Raw genomic sequence first — 19000 nt, 5'->3', positions numbered from 1 at the left:
CCCCCCTTGGGCTGGGGGTGCAGAGGGGGGTCCCTGGGACCTGTGGATGGGGGTGCAGGCAGGGGGGGCTCCTGCTGCCACCCAATAAAGGTTTTGGTGAGGCTGGGCTGGGCTGGGTGCTCCTGGAGGGGGGCGAGTGTGAGCAGGGGCTGAGCCTGGGGCAGGGGAGTGGGGACCCCCCCCCCCCCCCCCAAAAAAAATGTAACCCCCCCCCCCCAGCTACCCCTTACCTGTTGTGTCCCTGGCATGATGCCCCATCTCCTGGCTCCCGCGATGGGGGTTGCGGGGCTGCCGGTTGCCTGTGCCTCAGTTTCCCTCTTCCACCGGGCACACCCTGGGCCCATGTCCCCAAGCTGGGGGGACCCTTCCCCTGCCCTCCCCCCCCACCCCACCCTGGGGACCCCACCGTGAGGTGGCGGCACCTCTGAAGCTCCGGGCTGGCTCCGTGCCGGGGCGAAGCCTCACCAAAAGAGCCGGCATCCTTGAGGGGGGGGGGGGTGGCCATCAGCCCAGGCGTGCCACGAGAAAACACCTCTTGTATTGACCGCAGCCCTGCGCTCCCGCGATACAGCGCGGAGAGGCCCTTCCCGGGGTAGGGGTCTGTCCCACCAATGTGTCCCGTTCCCTCCCCACCCCCCCCCCCCCAAACCCTCTCCCATGTGGCGGGACCCCAACCCACCCCTCCCCCCCAACCCCCCTGCAACGGACTCTATAAGTATGGACACCGAACACCAAGAAGGAAGGGAAGGAGCCGGATGGGAGAGAGCAGCGGGAAGCGGAGGCGAGCGGCTGGGGAGGCGGGGGGGGGGGGTGCGTGGTCGGGCCGGGGGCGTCCCCAGCCCCGTGGAGGGGACGGCTCCCTGGGGCTCGGCGCGTCCTCGGCAGGGTTGTGCTTAGCATGTACTGGGGGGGGGGGGGGGGGGGGGGGGAGAAATGATGCTTGGCCGGTCCCCCAGCCCGCAGCCCCGTTTTGGGTGGGGGGGGCTGGATCCGGCCTCTTCCCACCGCCGCTCCCGGCGGGTGCGATTGTCCTAGTGCGAAGCCACGGCGCCCGCGTGGAGGGTCCCGAGCGTCCCCGGAGGGGCTCAAACGTGCGTCTGCATCCGCCTCTGCAGGGGCCGGCTGGGGTCCGAGTTTTGGGAAGAAGATTGGGAATGATGGGAGGAGGAGGCGGAGGCCTTGCTGGCCTTGTCGAACTGCACGTAGCCGTCCTGCTTGCCGCTGCTGCTGATGCTGCTGTCGCACTGGGTGTCGAGGAAGGAGCTGCTGTCGCTCATGGAGCCGCGCTGGAACTCGCGCTCGCACAGCTCGATGGAGCTGCTGCCCATGCCCAGCACGAAGCGCTGGCTGTAGTCGTAGAGGCGGCTCTGCCCGCTCAAGGTGCTGTAGATGTTGGTGAAGGACATGCCGGTGGGCACCCGTTGCTTGCTGGCCGGACGCAGGTCCGCGGGGCAGCCCGACAGCGAGATGGTGGGGGTGGAGTGGTGCTCCTTAAAGGTGTTCACGCTGTAGTAGCCGTTGGTGGGGTCCTGGGGGGGGGTGAGAAGGTGGAGGGGGGTAGGTTGGTGTTGCTCACCCTTCCCGTGTGCTCTGGTATTCGGGGCACCCACCTGTGCCACCCGTGACATGCAAGAGGACACCCTCAGCCCACCCGCCCGCAGCGTCGGAGCATCTTCTCGTGCCGCGTCCCGCTCAGCCCTCTCCAAATCAGAGGGAGGGATGGGTGCTCCTTGCACCCCACAGTCCTGGCATACACTTTTTTTTTAATCCCCCAAAAGGGTGCTGGGACCGCAAAAGAGCACTGAGGGTACCAGAGCATCCCTCCTTGTGCAAGGACAGCCCTCTGGTACGGGCCACTGCTGGGGACGTGGCACGAGGACAGAAAGCCTGGAAGAAGCAATGCTGGGCGAGGGACGAGCTGGTCCTGCCCTGCGGCAGGCACGGGGATGGGTGCCCAGCACCCTGGGGTGCAAACCACCTTGGCCATATGCTGCAGCCCCTCTTACAGGAGTGACCCGGGGGGGCTGTGGTGTGTGTGCTTTGGGCCACATCTGCCCATTGGGGCTGGGGACAGAGTGGGGCCATGTCCCCAGGGTCTGGCTCACCTTCAGGTTTTGAAACTCTTTTTCCTCCTCCTTGAGCACCTCGAGCTGCTTCAGCACCGAGTCCTGCTGAAACTCCCCCCGGTCCATCTAGGAAAGGATGAAGGCGGGTGTCAGCACCCCCAAGTACCTGCTGTGTCGTGTCCCGTCCCCCTCCTACCCCGGGGCTGCGTGGCCCCACGCCGCGTGGGGTGAGCCCCATGGCATAGGGAGGCTGTCGGCCGTGAGCCGGATTAGAGGACTTGCCCAGGGGCACCCCAGCCGGACGGTGTCGGAGGGCAGCAGAGCTGGGCGGCCACCCAAAAGCCACACAATTCCCTGGGTTATGAGTTGTTTTTTCCTCGCCTCTGTTTAGGACTGAAAAGGCTGGGCTGATGCGGCAAGTGAATTATTTACATCTACCACGGTGAGTGTTGGGGCTGCATCCCGCCAGTCCAAAGCAATCCCCTAAAAAAAACCCCAAACCTCCTTTTTTTTTATTGTGGTTTTTTTCCCCTTCCTTCTTTTCAACCTTTCCTCCTAAGGTGAACTTGGTCACCAACATCTCAAAATCCCACCTAGGTTCTGGCACTGCCACGATGCTGTAATCAATGTGCAAGCCTTAATTTTATTTCTCCCCCCACCCTCATGTGGGCTCTTCTCAAAAGATTTGAGTCCTGAAGGTTTTTTACCCTGGGCTGGGACTTGGGCTGGCCCAGCGGGTCAGGAGGGGCTGGAGAAGCTCCTTTTGATTCAATTTGAGCCAATTTTTGCTCACGCTGCTCCTCTGCAGACCCCCCCCCAGCGATGGATGCTGCTGCCCCGACGTGCTGCCTTCACCCATCTCTCTCCACCTCATTAGCTTTCCTTTGAAGGCTGACCATGATCCGGGGGGGCAAGGTACACATTAATTAGACCATGGCTTTAATTACCCTTCCTTCAGCAAGTTGGGGTTGTGCAGAAACGGAATAATTATCAACCAATTTCTCAGCTGCTTTTTTTTATCTTCTCCCATATTGATCAGGTGCCTCTGGCCCGGTTTCTCTGCCTCGGCACTGGGATTGCAGCTGCCCTGATCACAGCCCCAAATCAGCCCCCAAAAATCCTCTTTTAGTGCCCAACTTCTCTTCTTTTTAAAATGGTAAGTGGTTGTGGAAATACACCCTGCAGCACTTTCTGTTCATCTCCTGAAAGCCTTTGATAGTGCTATTAAATGCAATAAATTAAAGTACCTGAGTTTTCCTAGGAAAAAAAAGCCTGTAACAGCCATTGATTTACCAGGGTAAATACAAGTGTCACCGAGGATTAAATTCAGGGCATCTAAAATGGTACGTGGATGGTTTTTTGGTTTTTTTTTTTGTCTTTTTTCTCTGCCAGCTGCACGCCAGCCCCAGCGCCACACTAAATCCCCTAAAGCATCGCTGCAAAGGCATGGGCTGGGGATACACACGGCTGTATTAAAGCCATCGAAAGGGTTTCACAGGTCCTGGGTCGGAAAGAAAAGAAGCCACTTCTCGGACTTGGCTGGTTTTTGGCATGGGTGACCCAAGCGGTCAGGGCCAGATCTGGAGATGGAGAGGGGACAAGAGCAGGTGAGAACCAAGGGGACAGTCCCACCGGTGGCAAAACCTCCCTAGAATTAGTAAGTCAGGTTTGACGGGGTATTTAAAGCCATTTTGTGGTGTTTCTCGCAATGATGACTGGAGCGGTCCAGGCACCAGGATGCACCTCGAGCCCCGTGGGGACCCTGCTTCTCCCCGAAGCTGGCAGGATGCCGTGGATTTGGCTGTACCCCGTGGATTTGGGGGCTGCAGTGAGCCCCCGTGCCATAAAGCGCAGCCCATAAAGCACCATTGCATCGCTTCATTTCCAGTCCCTGCGTTACAGCCAGTCATTAATGCGACCTTTATTACAGGTTGCGTGGCAGCTTAGCCCCGATGCCACCTTGCGCTGTTAATTAGCAGGCGGTGGGACACTCGTTAGCTTGCCTTCCTCTCTTTGCCATCGCTGGGTAAACATGAGCGAGCTAACGCGAGTTAACACAAGTTAACTCCATTACCAATATTAATAGCGATTACGGATACAGAGACAAAAAAAGGGGGGGGGGGGGAGAGAGAAACACATGAAAAAAGAGATCGGAACTGTCCGAGTGCGCAGCCACGAGCTGGGAACGTGCTTGCAGAGGCTGGCACGGGCACGGGATGCTCCAGCATCGTGCCCAGACTTTTTTCTGGAGTCGTGGTTTTCTCCAGCTGGGCTACACCACCAATATGCTTTGGTCCTTCGGCCGCGCTGCTGCCATGCAGATGGCTGACAATAAAGCTGCCCGTTAGAGCTGCGTGCCCACCATTCCCCCTCCTGCCAGCGCTGCCGAGTCCAAGGGCACAGCCCCATCCCAGGAACATCGTGCCAGGACTTAATCCTGCTTGGCAGTGCTGGGCACCAGCAGCCTTCGCCATCCCAAGACCGATGCATGTTGCAGTTGGGCATGGCGTAAAGCTGTCCCCACCATTCCCCGTGCCCAAACCTTGCCGGTCTCTCTTGGATCAACGGGGCTAAGGGACGCGATGAACTGCATCCCTGATCGCTACCGCTTCTTGCCTCGGTTTCCCCTGCTGCAAAAGGCAGTGACCCCCCTGATGTGACGCTTCATCGTATCAGCTCCGCTATGCTGGCTCCTACCATCAAGGGAGCGTATCCCTGCGAAGCAAAGTGATGGCTCAAGGTCATTTAAGGCAGGGAAACAGTGCTTAAATTATGAAAATAGTGGCCAGCTCCAGCACCGTGCCTCCTAATCCTCTGCCCGCTGGAGCACCCCCTCACTTAACGCCGCCAAATGAAAAGCCTCTTTCAGCTGGGATGTCAAATCCAACAGACCGGATATTAAATTCTTTGCTTTCATTAGCAGAGACAATATGTTTTTTAAAACGCTGCTGCCTCCGGAGTCCCCGGCTGCGTCCCTAAGCATCTATCCAGACCTGGCAGGCTCAAGGGTGAGCCCCTCGCTCTGGGCGAGGTGCCTCCCCCTTCCCTCACGCTGTGTTTAATTACAATGCTTCCCGCTTGTTGGGTAATTGGATGCTGCTCAGCAGCACTTTGAAACTCGTGTGGGTCAAACCCTACCAGGGGCGAGGGCTGTTGTTTAACAGATTCCTGAGACGGCGGCTTCCTCTGCTCCCACCGGGGACCGGCTGCCGGTGAGGAAACAAGCACACAAATCATAAAAAAACCCACAAACCAACCCTACTGGGATTTCCCAGCCGGCTGAAGGTTTATCACCTTCGAACGCTGTCTCCTGCCTCCATCGCCCGCCGATGTGAGCTCCCACTGTGCCGCGCATCCCACCGCCCCCAGGTGAAGCTGCATCACCCCATCCCACGTCTCCCCCAAAATGTTATTTTTTTCAGATGGGTGAAGGGGGTGGTGGAGCGATGCCAGCCAGCCTGCGGTATGTCCTGCTGTACTTCTCGCATCCTTCGTCCTTTCTTGGGAGCTCGCTGTGGCAGAAGCCAGCTTCTCCGTGCTCGTACAGCGCCTGGCTTGATGCACCTCAGCACCAATTAACCCTAAAGGTGTTACCTGCCTTGAGATAACAGTCCTGGGCGATGCCCAAACCTCATGGCGGTCCAGCTCCACTGTGGCTCCACAAAACCTGAGCCATGAGCTGCAAAGGTCACCAAAACTTTAATAGTGATTTTTTTTTTTATTATTTTTTTTTTTAATATGGTGCATCTTCTCCCTGGCTGGAGGAAGCACGGTGCTGTGCCCAAACTGGTACCCTGCCAGCAGGATCTGCCGTGGGTGCTGGTGCCTCTGGAAGGTGTTGGCTGTGTGGGAGGGATGTGCTTCCCAAGGCTGCAGTGGCACTGGCCGCTGGGCACTTGGAGCGTTTCTCGAGAAGAAAGGCAGAGAAAACGATGCTGTGACAGCTGGGCTGCAGGTAATAAGCCTCACCCTGAATTTCACCTCTGCTTTTTTGATTTTTCCTCTTCTGTGGGGATCTGAGCTGAGCTCCTGAGTGGAAAATGTGGCTGGTGTCGATCTGCGGGCTGTGAACAAACTGGGAACATCCCTGGGAGCAGAGGGGTGGGTTTCATGATGGGCACAGGAAAGAGGTGAGCAAGGGAGAGATCATCAACCTGGCTACTGGATGGGTTATTTTGACTGTTCCACTCCAAATATGAACCAAAGGCAATGCCTGGGTCTACCCGGCTGCACTGGACCCCGTTTGACTTGGGATGCTCTTGCCTGCCGGTCACTTTGGGATCATCTCTGTCACGATTGCTCCTGGCAGTGGGGATGGTTCCTTTAGGATCACCCGTCCCATTTCACAGACGAGGAAACTGAGGCACGGAGTTCAATCAGCCAGGAATAAAACGCAGTCACCCAGCCATGATAACAGAGGAGGTTATGCCACGTCCGAGCCAACGATGCTCTTCAACTCCCTAATCGCAGACGAGGCTCAGCTGAAGCGGCGTGCCGATGCAAAGCACCCCAGCAGGACAGAGAAAGCTGCTGTTGTGATTTATTTTTTTCCAGGCTCAGACCCTTTAACGGGCTCTTTTGCCTCCAGCGACTGGCTGCTGTTTGCTCTCTGGCCCCTGCGGGCTGGCAGCCTTTCCCCTGCCTGTAGGCAGCACCTGGCAGAACAGCTAACGGAGGCGGGGGAAACGGCACTGAGACAATGTGAACATATGCAAATCGGACAGCATGACGTGTATCCTGAGGTGTTAATGAATTTATAGATGCATGAATAATTATTTGTGAAAAGCATGGAGAGCTGCGGAGGTCACAGATGGCTGGAGAATAACAAATGCAATAGCATTTAGCGGGGGGAAAGAAGAGTCACGCTGGTACTCTGCAGCCAGAAACGCTCCGGCAAGGCAGAGTCACCGTGGGAAATGGAGGAGCAAAGGCACCATCCGTGGCACAGAGGGTGGATCTCTGCTCCCAAAGCTTGGCAGGAGCAGGTCGGGCCATGCTGGACCTCAGGGGCTTGGGCAAGGATCCGGGATGGGGAATGAAAAGGCTGATGCGAAGCAGCAAGGTGTTGAGCAGAGGGGAGCTGTTAGCAAGCGTGGCCTGCTCTTCGTTAACATCTGCATTAATGATCTCTCCGTGAGAGCACCCAGCATGTTAATGAAATTCGCAGTTGATGTTAAACTGCAAGGTGTTATGAACATTGTTGAGGGCAAGCAGATCATTTCAAAGGACGCCGTCGAGGTTGAACCCAGGCTGGAAATACCACAAGAAGCTTAGGGAAAGCAAAGGAAGAAGCAGCGGGGAAAATAATGCTGGTACGGGGAAGAGGGAGAGCAGGGAGGTCTCGGGGTGAGGGTAGGGAGGAAGCAAGGGGTGCTGTGCTCCTGCAGGAGAGGTCTCAGCACTGCTCATTAGCAAGGATGAATTTTTTTTTAACTTGATCCATCATTTCATTGACAAACTCAGAGCATCTTATCAGGAACGTGTTTAGCCTCCGAAGCCTGGGTCTTTAATGGCCAGAGAAGGACGCTCACACTGGCTGTTGGAAACAGCAAGGAGCGGGATGAGGGAGAGGCGGGGCTGCCCAGGGACTGAGGAGAGAAGAAATTGGGAAGTATTTAATGGGAATGCTCTTGCGGAGGGCAGATGAGGATGGGGGGGCTCCAGTCCAGGCAGGGGAGGGGGCTTTGATGTCTTCTTCCAGCCGGCGCCAAACCTGCCCGGCGTCAGGGTCGGAGACTATGGCCCATCTCTTCCAACCTCTTGAACAGCGTCGCTCTGACAGTGTTATTTCCAACTGATATATCTTCAGCAAAAGCGCCTGGATTTGGCAAAGAGAGGGGGAGAATCACCTTCTCCCGGTCCAGCAGCCAGGCTGTTACGCTCTTTCATGTTGTATCCAAAAGTACTCAACTTTGCCTGCCCCGTTCGCACTTAGCCCCTTAATACCGTGCTGTAACCAAACCACCTCCCCAAAGTCTCGCTAATAAGCTAAAGCTCTGTAAACCTCTCCCCATAAGGCGTTGTTTTCCCAGCTATCAAATAAATGTTGTCATTTTTTTCTGCACCATTTCCATCCTGCCAGCATCCTTATTGAAATGTGCACAGCACAGCTCTGCACTGCTCCGGCACCAGCCTTATCAAGGGCACACGTTAATGTGAAATCACCTTCTGGCTCTGACAAACAATCTAAGAAAGTCCCCACGACGTCTTGCAACATCCTGTGCCTGGCCTCCCATGACCATCCTCTTCCTCATTTACTCCTCAGCGGTAAATGTTCCTCGTACGTCTCCTCCGCTGAGGCTTCGTGTGTGCTTCCAGCTTGGCGGTTAAGGTCTTGAGTGGCATTTGGGCTGATCTCAGCCCCTCCTTTGGAAGCCAGATCGGGGCTTGGCGCTGTTGATCACTGTCTATACAGATGGTGGTACGGGGTCCTATGGAGAGGAAACTCCTCATTGCCCTTCATCTCAGCAGATTGCTCCAAACCCGAGTCCCAGCCTCCACCGTCCTTCCACCGAGTGAAGCCTTGCAAATCCCACCGTGGATGTGCAGACTCCTCAGGGCAAAGCCCTACTGGGAACAAAGGGTCTTGCACAGAAACCTTAGCGGTGCTGGGATCGCCATCTCCTCCCGCCTTCTCATTTTGAGGCTCCTTTGCTATATATGTGCACCAGCAGACACCGATTCTGCCCACCCTGCGATGCTCAGCGTTGCCTTTCCACCAGTAATTCATCGAACAGCTTTTGCAGACAGGGCATACTGATTCTTACATGTGCTGCCCAAAAAACGGGAGGGTTAGAGCAGGAAAAAACCACCCAGCAGCCTAGAAAGCAGCCTCTTCAATCCCTTCTCCCTCTCCTGTCTGCTCTTTTCTCTCACCTTTTACAGCCGCTCACCTTGCTTTGCCATTTGTTCGGCTTCTATTTGTCACCTACGACATAACACCAGCAAGCAAAAGCAAAGGCAAATTGGGGCTGAGACACGGAGAATGGCGGTGACACCAGCGAGAGGAGCAGCCCGTGGCCAGGCTGCAAGGATGCGCCAGTCCCTGCGCTGAGGCTGAATTTTCGGGGATCTCAATCATCGGCATCTTGCCCTGCCCGTGTGGTTCGGTTCCTTCGGGCAAAGGCAGCGGCCCCAGGAGGGTGACACCCCCCAGGTTATTACAGACCCGGGTCCAGGCTGGCCCCACACTCCCAGCGTTAGCAATCTGCAACCAACTGTGTGCACATACGTTGTTTTTGCACATGTAATTCTCTAAAGTGCATCCAGGAGAGTGCAGTTCTCGCTGGCTAATTAGCTTATTATTATATTGTGCTCACCTATGGCGTGTCTACTTGCAGTCTGCAGCTCTTTCCCCACGCTAGGTGGTAAATTTGCTTTGCAATCAGCCCGGCGGGCAGCTGGGCTACTGCAATAAACCTCTCCCAGCTCTCCCTCCTCATTAGCAAAGTTTCACTCGAGGAGCTTTTACGGCAGGAGAATGTGTATCTCAAAAGCAAGATTTTTGGAAGAGCATCTTTGCCTTGAGTGGGGATTACGGCACTGAACTACACGTGCCTGGGCTCGTTACCATCAAACACCCAGAGTCATTGCTTATGGGGAAAAGAAGTAAATCCTTACCATCAGCTGCTTGATGGTTGGGTGCTCCTCCGTCTCCCTGCCAGAGGCTGGCTCCTTGTGTACGATCTCCACGCGGATATCGTTCTTGGCAGAAACCACACCTTTGAGATCTGGGCAAAGAGCGAGATGGAGAAGGGGTTGGTTGAAGGCAATTGTGGAGCATCCTCAAGGACCCAACTGATTGCTGAGAACGTCCGGCAGCACCGGGGAAAATCAACCCCGGCTCAGCAAGCCCACCCGAGAACGGGGGCAGCAGTATTTGCATTGCCATAAGATATGGGCATGTGAAACCTTCACCTCTGGGGAGCTCAGATTTCTATTTTAATTCTTTTGGGAGCTTGCTTAGTCTCTGCCATACTCATGGTGCTATTAACAGGGGCTGGGCTGCATCAGGACTGCTCAAACAGATGGCAGGCTGTTTGTCCAGACTGCTGATATACAGTGTCTCCTCGGCGAGCACGTGAAATATTGCTCCTGAGGGATATATCAGCTCTTCTCTGATGCCAGGAAGCCCCTGAGAAAAGCCTTCCCCAGGTTTGGGGTGCAGATGCATATGGAAAAGGCCAAGCAATGAACAAAGATGTAGACAGGGCTTTGGGAACGACAAAATGATCCCTGGCTGCTGCTCCAAGCAGCCTGTTTTCATGCAGGGCAGAGAGAAACATTTCTGGAGAAGACTCTCTGCCTTCCCTGAAGGTGTCAGGCGTGCTTTGAAGAAGTCACTTCAGCAAAATTAAACCAAAGACACTGAGCAGGAGGAGCAGAAACGGCTGCGCAAATCCAGGATGAAAAGCAGAGATGGATGCAAATCTGAACAGCGAGATCTAAACAGCTCCCAGCTTTGAAGCCGGGCTTCAGCCTACGATCTGGCTCTCACCTCCCAGGATGGCTGCGCCAACCCTCCTGGACCCAAAACTGCCTTGAAGCGCTGGGCTCGTTAGATCTACCTCCAGCCGAAGGAACCGGCAGCGCCCTGCCAAGCCAGGACTGCACCGACTTAGTCCAGCAAAGGCTGGACCATGCAGGAGGAGACAGTGAGTTTATCTGTAAGCCAAACTGAATCACGCAACCAAGACCGGCTTGGAGCTCCAGCCTTGAATAAATCCATCTCAGCGCCCTGTGCCCTCGGTATCTGCAGCCCTGCTGTCACCCCCAGACGTCTCCGAGTCTCAGGGTGCAAGGCAAAGGGTTTGGCTGGGAAGTTGCTACTGCTTTTTCTTTTTTTTTTTCTTGCTGGGACCACAGTCCTGGTGCCGGAGCCTCCATCTTTAATCACAAGAAGCTAATTACTGTCTTGCACATCCTTTCCCAGAAGTGTTCCCCCTTAAATAACTCTGGGCCGATAAGTCACCAAAGATACAAAACCAGATGTGCATTAAAATCTTATTTTTTTTCTTTTCCAGAGCCTCCAGCTTCAGTGTGTCTGTACCTGCTGCATTTTTTTGCTGCCTCTCCCCAAAGCAAGGCCAGGAATTGCCTCCCCCAGTGCCATTAGTTGCGGTCGACGGCCTGTTGCAGCCATCAGGAGATGCCTTCTCCAGAGTTACTGCTGGGTCGCCTTGTCCCCTCTGCCAGGAGCTGTGCGGAGCCGTCCCTGCAGCCTGCCGATGGGTTTTGTTTGCAGGCTGTTGTTTTAAATGAAGCAACAATGCTCCGGTATTTGTCCTGGGAGAGGAATCTGCAGGTAAGAAATGAGTCCCTCTCCTGATATCCATGTGCTCCGCTGGTCCCATCACTCCTGAGCTGCTCTCTGTAGTACCTCTGCTGATTTCACACCACTAACCATGAGAAAAGTCCTTTCCTCACCTTCTTAGCCTGGTGCTTCTACCTTCCTAACACTCACCTGCCGCTGGAGATAGCTGCCACAGCATCCAGTTTGCATTAGCACCTGCAAAACTGGGATAAAAGCCCTTCGCCCTGGGACAGCTAAGTCCTCCCCTGCAGGGTTTTGCACCATGGGTGTTACTCAGGGACTGGTTTAGCTGCTGCTGCTCCCAGCTCCCCCCCAAAACCAAGGAGGGACCCTGTTTTGGCAGCTCCAAGTGGCTTTTGGAGGCACGGGATGGGGGACCAAGCAGCCCCACTGCCACCAGCACCCCTTGCTCCCTGCACGAATCTCAGGCTGGGGAACCCCACCTGCACCCAGGATTTGCTTCGTTAGCACCGCATCATCCCACTCCTCTCGAGCGGCAGCCCTGGCGAGCACCCGGCAAAGCCTCTGTTACCGAGCTGGTGTTGGGTCCGGCTCTCTGGAAAAGGTTAAGCTGTTCCTCCTCCTATTTCACTTTGGGGAGGGAAGGGAGATCAGGGCAAGAATCTTTGCTGATCTCTTGGATGATCTCTTGCTGCTCGTTTGCGCCGATCCCAAAGCAAAGCAGCACAGAAACCTTGTGGGAAGCACGAGGACCCGTGCTCTGGTCCCGGGATGCTGCAGACCTTTCCCCAGGACATGGCAACCAGGGTCTCCACAGCATCCTACACTGTGGGAGGTGCCGAACAGCGGCAATGCGGGGAGAATAAAGGGAAGATGCCCAGACCCAGCAGCTCATTGCATATAGGAGACCAAAAAGTCCTAAGTGGGACAGCACTGGAAACACAGCGGAGAAAAGGGACTTCAAACACTGCCACGCCACCGTGTCCCCAGTACCCTCTTCCCAGTATGTATCCTCCCATCCCTAGGAAGGAAAACGCCTCTTATTCCTGATTTACCCCTGGGAATCCAAGGGATGAATCACACAAGGCATTTGGGTGGGATGAGGTCGTCCCCTCCTGGAAGAACAAGCTCTGCTTTTTCCCCCAAAGACCTGCCCATCCTCTGCACGCTTCCAGCTTGCGAGGGACTCTGAAAGCTGGCACCTGCACCACGTCTTTGATCTGTTGTCATGGCATTAGTGTTAAATCGTACGTCCTGTAAAGAACGCTGTGCCATCTGGTTACATCAAATAAGAGGAAGATAATGAACCACATGCTTGCCCCTGCTCCGAATGATGCCGTGTGGGGAAAGCATGGCCGATTACATCCGATCATTGACATGGTAACACGGCTTGGCCCCTGCTTTCTTCAGGTGCTTGAATTGCCCATCACTGCTGAATGATCTCTTCGACATTGAATTGGCCTGCTCTTGGGTCCTGTCCATCAGCAATCCTTCCGCAAAAAGCAAGATTAGTGACTGCCCCCCATTTAATTTGTTAATACTTGCTCATGGAGGCTGCAAGAGTTCAAAAAAACAGGGGATAAACCAGGGAGAGGCATCATTATTGCTCTTAAAATTAAACACATTTCTGCCGCAGGAGGCCATACGTTCATACCCAAATCCAGGAGGAGGCTGGTGTCTTTGATTGCTTTGCAAATGATCAAGAGGGGGAAAAATAAAAAGAAAAGAAAAACAACTGGGTTTTCTGGCACACGCACACAGAGCTTGGCATCCCGGCATCCGTACTACACGTCTCCCGAGCCAGAAGCAACGTTGAGTATGTCCTCTTCTCCCCCGTGGCCTGAGATGCTTCAAATAATCACAATCCTCTCCCTTCTGGTTTGATGCCTTTTCATTTAGCCAACAATCCTCCTTTAATTTCCCGGTGTCTTTTCAATGAGGCAACATGATGCCACGCTGTTTACTCCTCCTTCTCCGCTACCTGCATCTCTCATGTCGCTTTAACTTTTATTCCCACTACAGCCAGGCTTCAAAACCCACGTCCCATGTAAAACCCCTCAGCTGGCTGTAATTTCCCACTAGGAAATATGCATTTTACATCTAGAAAAATAGAATTAAAACAGAAGCAGAACAGAGAGCACAAACCTAGGAGGGTTTTTAAGCACCGATGCGGCATGGTAAGGATGCTTCTTCCTCTTGGACAACAGGATTTCTCCAAAGGAGGGATTGAGAGCAGGTCCCTTTGCAATCCCTTTGCCCTCAGGAAACCCCTGCACACCTCCCGAGCTGCCTGTGCTGCTAACGGGGATTAGAATTTACCCTGGCATGTTTATTCCACATGCTCCAAAACCCTTTCCTTTTCCCTTGCCGTTCGCAGCCCAGTGGCGCTGAACATTTGGTAGACCAACATGAGGAGCAGATTGTGCTGGTGCCGTGTCAGTAAATTCAGCTGCTGATTTCTTTGTGACCCACTCTATTCACCCCCCACCAAGGTTTTAGCCCCAGCCCTGCCCGAAGGGATGCAGCGGAGCTGGGGGAGACACTTACTCCTCTGGGAGCGGGCGCAGCAGAAGGCGACGATGGTGGCCATCAACACCAGGAACGCCACGCCGGCCCCCACGGCCACTCCGATGATCACCGCCATCGGCACCGACTCTGCAAGAGGAAGGAGAGGGAGCATGAAGCTGGGATGAAGGTCGGAGAGGTGGCTTTTCCCCAAGGGACCCACCCCCGGCTACTGGAAAGCGGCTCGGTGATGAGCCTGGGGAGGGTTTTGGGGCCAAATGGACCTCCTTCCCCGCTCCCTCGTCCCTGCGTGGGTGACGCCGGCATGGGCTGTCCATGGGACATCGGTGTGCGCTGCAATTTGTGCAAGCCCTGATCTCTCTGTGCCTCAGTTTCCCCTGGGAGGGAGAGAAGAGGAGGGAGCCAGAAGAGCAGGTTAACAACTGCTCTCAATAGCACCCTGCAGCTTAATGAATGAGTATCTCTAAAGGATGAAAAGTGCAAAAGAAGACAGCGTGTTAATATTATTAAGAAAGAGAAATGGCATCAGAGCAGGCTGGGAGAGAGGTTAGAACTGGGATGGAAGGATGGAGTCGGGCACCGAGCCTGCCTGCCAGAGGCGGTAGCTCAGCTGTCTTAGCAGGCGCTATTAAGTATATATGGATGAATTAACCCAAGAGCCATCATTCACAGCCTCTGTCCGTTTTATGTCCTAATCTGCCTTCGCCCTTGGCTTATCAATTCCGTGTTCCTTCCGTCAACCCCTGAGGGTGCTACAAGGACCGGGACAGGAGGGCTGGCCCGTGCCAGGGATGAGCAGAGGCCAAGCGGCTGTGGTGGACGAGGGCTGTGGGACAGGGATGAGCGCGCTGGGCTCTGCGGAGGCAGCCCGGAGGAGCAGAGCCTGCCGCAGCACGGGGGTTACATGCTCGCGTCCTTCTGCCTACAATAACTTTGTAGCCGGGTTCCCGGCGGGGATTTCAGACCGCAGCTCCGCCAGCAAAGCTGATTTATTTGCGCAGATCCAGGCGGCAGCTTGTGAGGTGCGGGGAGGGTGGAATATGCAATCACATTTATGGTGGAGAGGGTCAGATTTGCAGCCCGAGAGCCTTGTTATCTCCCTGCTCAGTTCCTCCAGTCCCTCAAAGCACAGCTCCTACTTAACAGCAAGTGTTGGGTTGGTGCCTGCTCTCTGGATTATTGCCAGGCAGTGACAGGCAGCACTCCCACTCGCAGGACACCAAAGCTGTGGGTACCACAAATTGCCTTCTTTGGCTGGGATGATAAACTGCATCCTGCAGAGCGTCTCCCCAAAAGCAGCAGAAACCTATAGGTCCCCATTCCTGTTCTCCCTAAGCATCCTCATAGGCTCTTGTGACCCCACAGCGGCCAAGAGAGGGGTAACCCTTTCCAGGATGGCCGGCTAAGCCGGGTGAGTGTGTCCTCACCGCTTTCCTGGACACCTCCAATGTGTGTTTTCTCCTTGCAGCTCCTGCCTTGCCAATGGATGGGACGAATTTAGGGAAAAATGGATACAAAGAGGTGGTCCTCTTTCCTCCTCGTCTGTGCAGGTGGAGAATGTGAATGCTGCTGGACCGTGGGGACACATGGGTGATCTAGCTGAGAAGCAAAGCCCTGCACCCTGATGGCTGACACTCGACTTGGTGATAAGGAAACCATTTCTCATTGTCCACTGGTGTGGAGCTGGTGTTGACCATGAATTTCATCCTGGACCTGAGATCACAGATCCTGCTTGTGCCTTTCAGCCTTCCTAAGGGGCATGCATTCTTACTGGTAGGACTGGGGGGAGTTGTAATTCCACCAGCATCTTTCCCGTGTAGTCAGCAAAGGGTTTCTTCATTGTTATCTAAACGCAGCTGGGACAGGGGAGTTATAAAGTCACTTCATGTTACCCTTTAGCAGTGGCCATGGGGCCTCATGGGGCCTGAGCCCTACTTTGAGAACTGCAGGGTGGTAAAAAAATGGTGCTGGTTGAGTTAAGCCTCTTCTGCTCACACTTGATGTAAAAAGAGCCTTTAATTTTCCCCGCTTAGCTTGTTGTTTCAAGTGATTCAGTTGGTGGTTTATGCTGATGCGTTTCAGTTTCTGGCTTGCTCATGAATTTTCTGCCTGGGCCTGCTGGTCCCTTGATGTGTCACTTGTCACTCGAGCGAGGTCACAGGTGACATGAGTCACCACTGAGTCAATCGCCAAACCTGCTGAGACTGCTCACCATTGTGGTGCGAGAATTCCCCCGGGGCCTCCGGTGAAAAGGCAAGTCCCCTTGAGTGCTCTGCAAGGCTGGAGCTAGAGCTCACGTAGCAGATGCTGGAGCTGGTTCCAGCTGCACCAAGGAGCTCGTCCTAAAACCAGCATCCTCCAACACACCAGCTGAGCCACAGCAAGAAGAAACCGGGATTTCCTTCTCCGGGTGGCCTGAGGCCACTTGTTAGGCAGTGTTCCTATCAACGGAGGTAACTCGTCGTGGGATTTCTTTGGCTCTCCCAGGGGAATATGGAGCAAAAGGGTGAGGAGACAGGAGCCTGGGGTCCCTGGGAGCGCTTGCTGGCTCTCTCAGCTTTGATGGAGTGGGATCTGTAATGCAGAGCTAAGCAAGAAGCAGGTAGTGATGGTGATGAAGGCGATGGAGAATCATGCAGGGAATGGGGTGAGGAAAGTGCCCTGGGCTCTCCTGGGCTGAAAACAAAGGTAAATGCAAAAGGGCAGTGGCAGGAACCAGCAGCTGGGATGGTAAACTGTGTCCCGAAGACAAGGGCGAGCTGATGAGGAGCAGTTTTCTGGCTACGTGCTCCCCCATGAACCCTGCTCTGGTGCAGAGGACGAGGAAGGCACAATGGCAGCACATCCCACAGCATCTGCCCAAATATCCATTCAGCCCTGCTCTGGCTGCTGGCTAGCACTCTCCCAAGATGCTGAGACAAGCTGATGTCTGGAAATGACCCCGTAAACTTGTACTTCTCCCTCTTTTTTGCCCCATAATAGCGCTTAAGTGGTCCCTTTTGCAGCACTTATAAAATGCGGCTGCATAATAGTATCCCCCTCTCGGTGGCTGGGGAGCTGGGGCACAGAAAGGCAGTGTTGGTTTGCAGAGCGGGTCAGTGGCAAAGCAGAGACCGGACCACTCCAGCTTCTCAGTCCATGCCCCACTCACTGCCCTGCAGCTTTTCTACACCCCTTCCTACCCTGCCCTGCCCTGCCTGCCCTGCCAAAAACTGCCGGGCCAGGAGGAGGACGCCGGGTCCTCAGGTGTGGTAATGGCTGGGGACAATTCACATTCACCGTCAGCTCATGATTTCCATACCTGCTTGAATACCAGCTCCTGATTTCATTTCCGTACCTGTTTGAAAATAAAGCAAGTGTCCACAGCCTTGCACAGCCCAAGCGCACACGTCAGTCTTCCTGAGCGCTCAGCCCTCTGCTCCGCTTTCTGCTCTGAGCGCAGGGATGTCCCCATGAAGGGGATGTCCCCTGCCACCCTACGGCATCCTCAGCCACCCTACGGTGTCCCACTGCCCAGGGCAGGGGTGTCCCCTTGCATCCCCCTAGCAGGGATGCTCGGATCTCAGATGCGGAGTTGGCTGCGGACTCGGATGCTGTGGCGCCGGCTCCGACCCGGCTCGGCTTCCCGGCCACCCTCCGCCGGGACCCAGGCTTGCCGCTGAGCGCTCCCGCTGACTGGCAGACGACCTGGAAAAACCACTGGCTCTGTTTGCGTTGGAAGAAGCCCAAGGCTAATTTTAAGGGGTTCATTTAGCTCTGATTTAATCTGGACGGCAGCCTTGCCTATAAATCACGGCTTAATGAGGACAATCCACCTGCCTGCCCTGGCATTTAATAAAATAGAAGAGAACTGGAGTCCCTCCAGGAGCTCAGGGTTCCTCACAAAAGCCATCTCCTTCCCTTGCTATGGAGAGCCCTGAGAGAGGAAATCTCCTGGCCATCCCCTGAGAATTGCTCGAGGTGCCTTTGAGGCTGGGTGGGTAAGCCCAGCCCTGCAAAACACGTGCTGGCATCGTGGCTGGTGGCCAGGACAGAGGGTTGCCACCAGCCCAAACGCCTTCCCCCGGCTTGCTCCCATCACCGCGGAGCAGTGGGGTCTGGTAGGAGCAGCCATTCCTGTTTCTCCAAGGCTATAAATGATATTCCAGCCTGTAGCAGTGGCATCACCTTGTGCCGTAGGGCAGGGAGTGAGGGGTGCAGGATTGGCCTGTGCCTTCCACCTTCAGCGGGACAGGCAAAATGGGGCAATACCGTATCAAGCAGAGACTTTGCAGGGCTTGTCCCACCTCCTGACCCTCTGCCAGGACCAGGTACCTTAAGGATGCGATCCTACAGCTAGCACGGCCAGAGCATTTTCACTATCCTTCCTAATTTCCTCTTTGACATCCCAAGAGCTTTTCTGAGCACCTCCTGCCTCTCACAGCATCTCCCCACTCTTACAGCCCGGCCGGGTGCTAATTCCCACTGCCCAGCTCCTCAGCGATGCCCACCTTGCTCTTTGAGCCGGATGATCTCCGTGTCTGAGCCGAAGCTGTTCCAGGCAGTGCAGTTGTAAATGGTTTGGAAATCGGCTCGGACGATGTTGCTGATGGTCAGCGTGGAGATAACGCCCTCATCTGTGCTGACCGTCTCCACCGTGTAGCGCCCGGAGGTCCCAGACTCCAGGACGTTCTCCTTCCAGGACCAAGCCTGCCAAGCAAGAGAGGGGTCAGCCTGCGGCAGGTTTGCCCACCGTAGGGCACCCTAAAGGGTGCAGGATACCCACCATGCCCTACGAGGTGCTGCCCCATGGGATGGTACTCACAATTCGGTCTGGCGGCGGGGTGCTGCGGATGAAGCACTTGATCTGCCCTTTCTGGCCGTGCAGGGCGTGCTGTGTCTGGGTGCTGGAGATGATGGGTGGCCCTGCAAGAGAGAGGAGAGGGACGCTGGTGTCTCACATGGGTGGCTGCAGTACAAGGTACTGGTGGCACTGGGCGGGGGGGTGTTAGCAGAGGCACGGAGGGACACTGGGGTCCCTCTGTGAGGGGGAGGGATGGAGCAACAGCTCCCTCGCCTTCTGTGACGCAGAGGGACACAGTGGGGCTTTGCTTTTTGCTGGTTTTCTGCAAAGCTCCCACAAAGCACCACCGCC

General features: G+C 55.2%; 1 protein-coding gene across 7 annotated transcripts in view; it reads right to left on the bottom strand.

Annotated features, from left to right (window-relative positions):
* Positions 1-280: 280 nt before the first annotated feature.
* The window catches only part of KIRREL3 (kirre like nephrin family adhesion molecule 3), a 340739-nt gene continuing 322019 nt past the window's right edge, over positions 281-19000 (bottom strand). For 4 of the 7 annotated variants that reach the window (XM_049800735.1, XM_049800738.1, XM_049800741.1 and 1 more), the window contains 7 exons: positions 18671-18771; positions 18357-18555; positions 17168-17203; positions 13888-13995; positions 9687-9796; positions 2106-2192; positions 281-1529 (listed from right to left, as the gene is read on the bottom strand). In XM_049800735.1, the coding sequence (XP_049656692.1) occupies positions 1086-1529; positions 2106-2192; positions 9687-9796; positions 13888-13995; positions 17168-17203; positions 18357-18555; positions 18671-18771 (1085 nt within the window). In that variant the 3' untranslated portion in view covers positions 281-1085. The remainder of the gene's footprint in view (positions 1530-2105; positions 2193-9686; positions 9797-13887; positions 13996-17167; positions 17204-18356; positions 18556-18670; positions 18772-19000) is intronic. The other 3 variants (XM_049800737.1, XM_049800736.1, XM_049800739.1) reach the window with 2 other exon arrangements.

This window comes from Accipiter gentilis, chromosome 5, assembly GCF_929443795.1.
Source record: "Accipiter gentilis chromosome 5, bAccGen1.1, whole genome shotgun sequence".
Lineage (NCBI taxonomy): Eukaryota > Metazoa > Chordata > Aves > Accipitriformes > Accipitridae > Astur > Astur gentilis.
The sequence above is the reverse complement of the archived record's forward strand: the minus strand, read 5'-3'. Positions and strand labels throughout refer to the sequence as shown.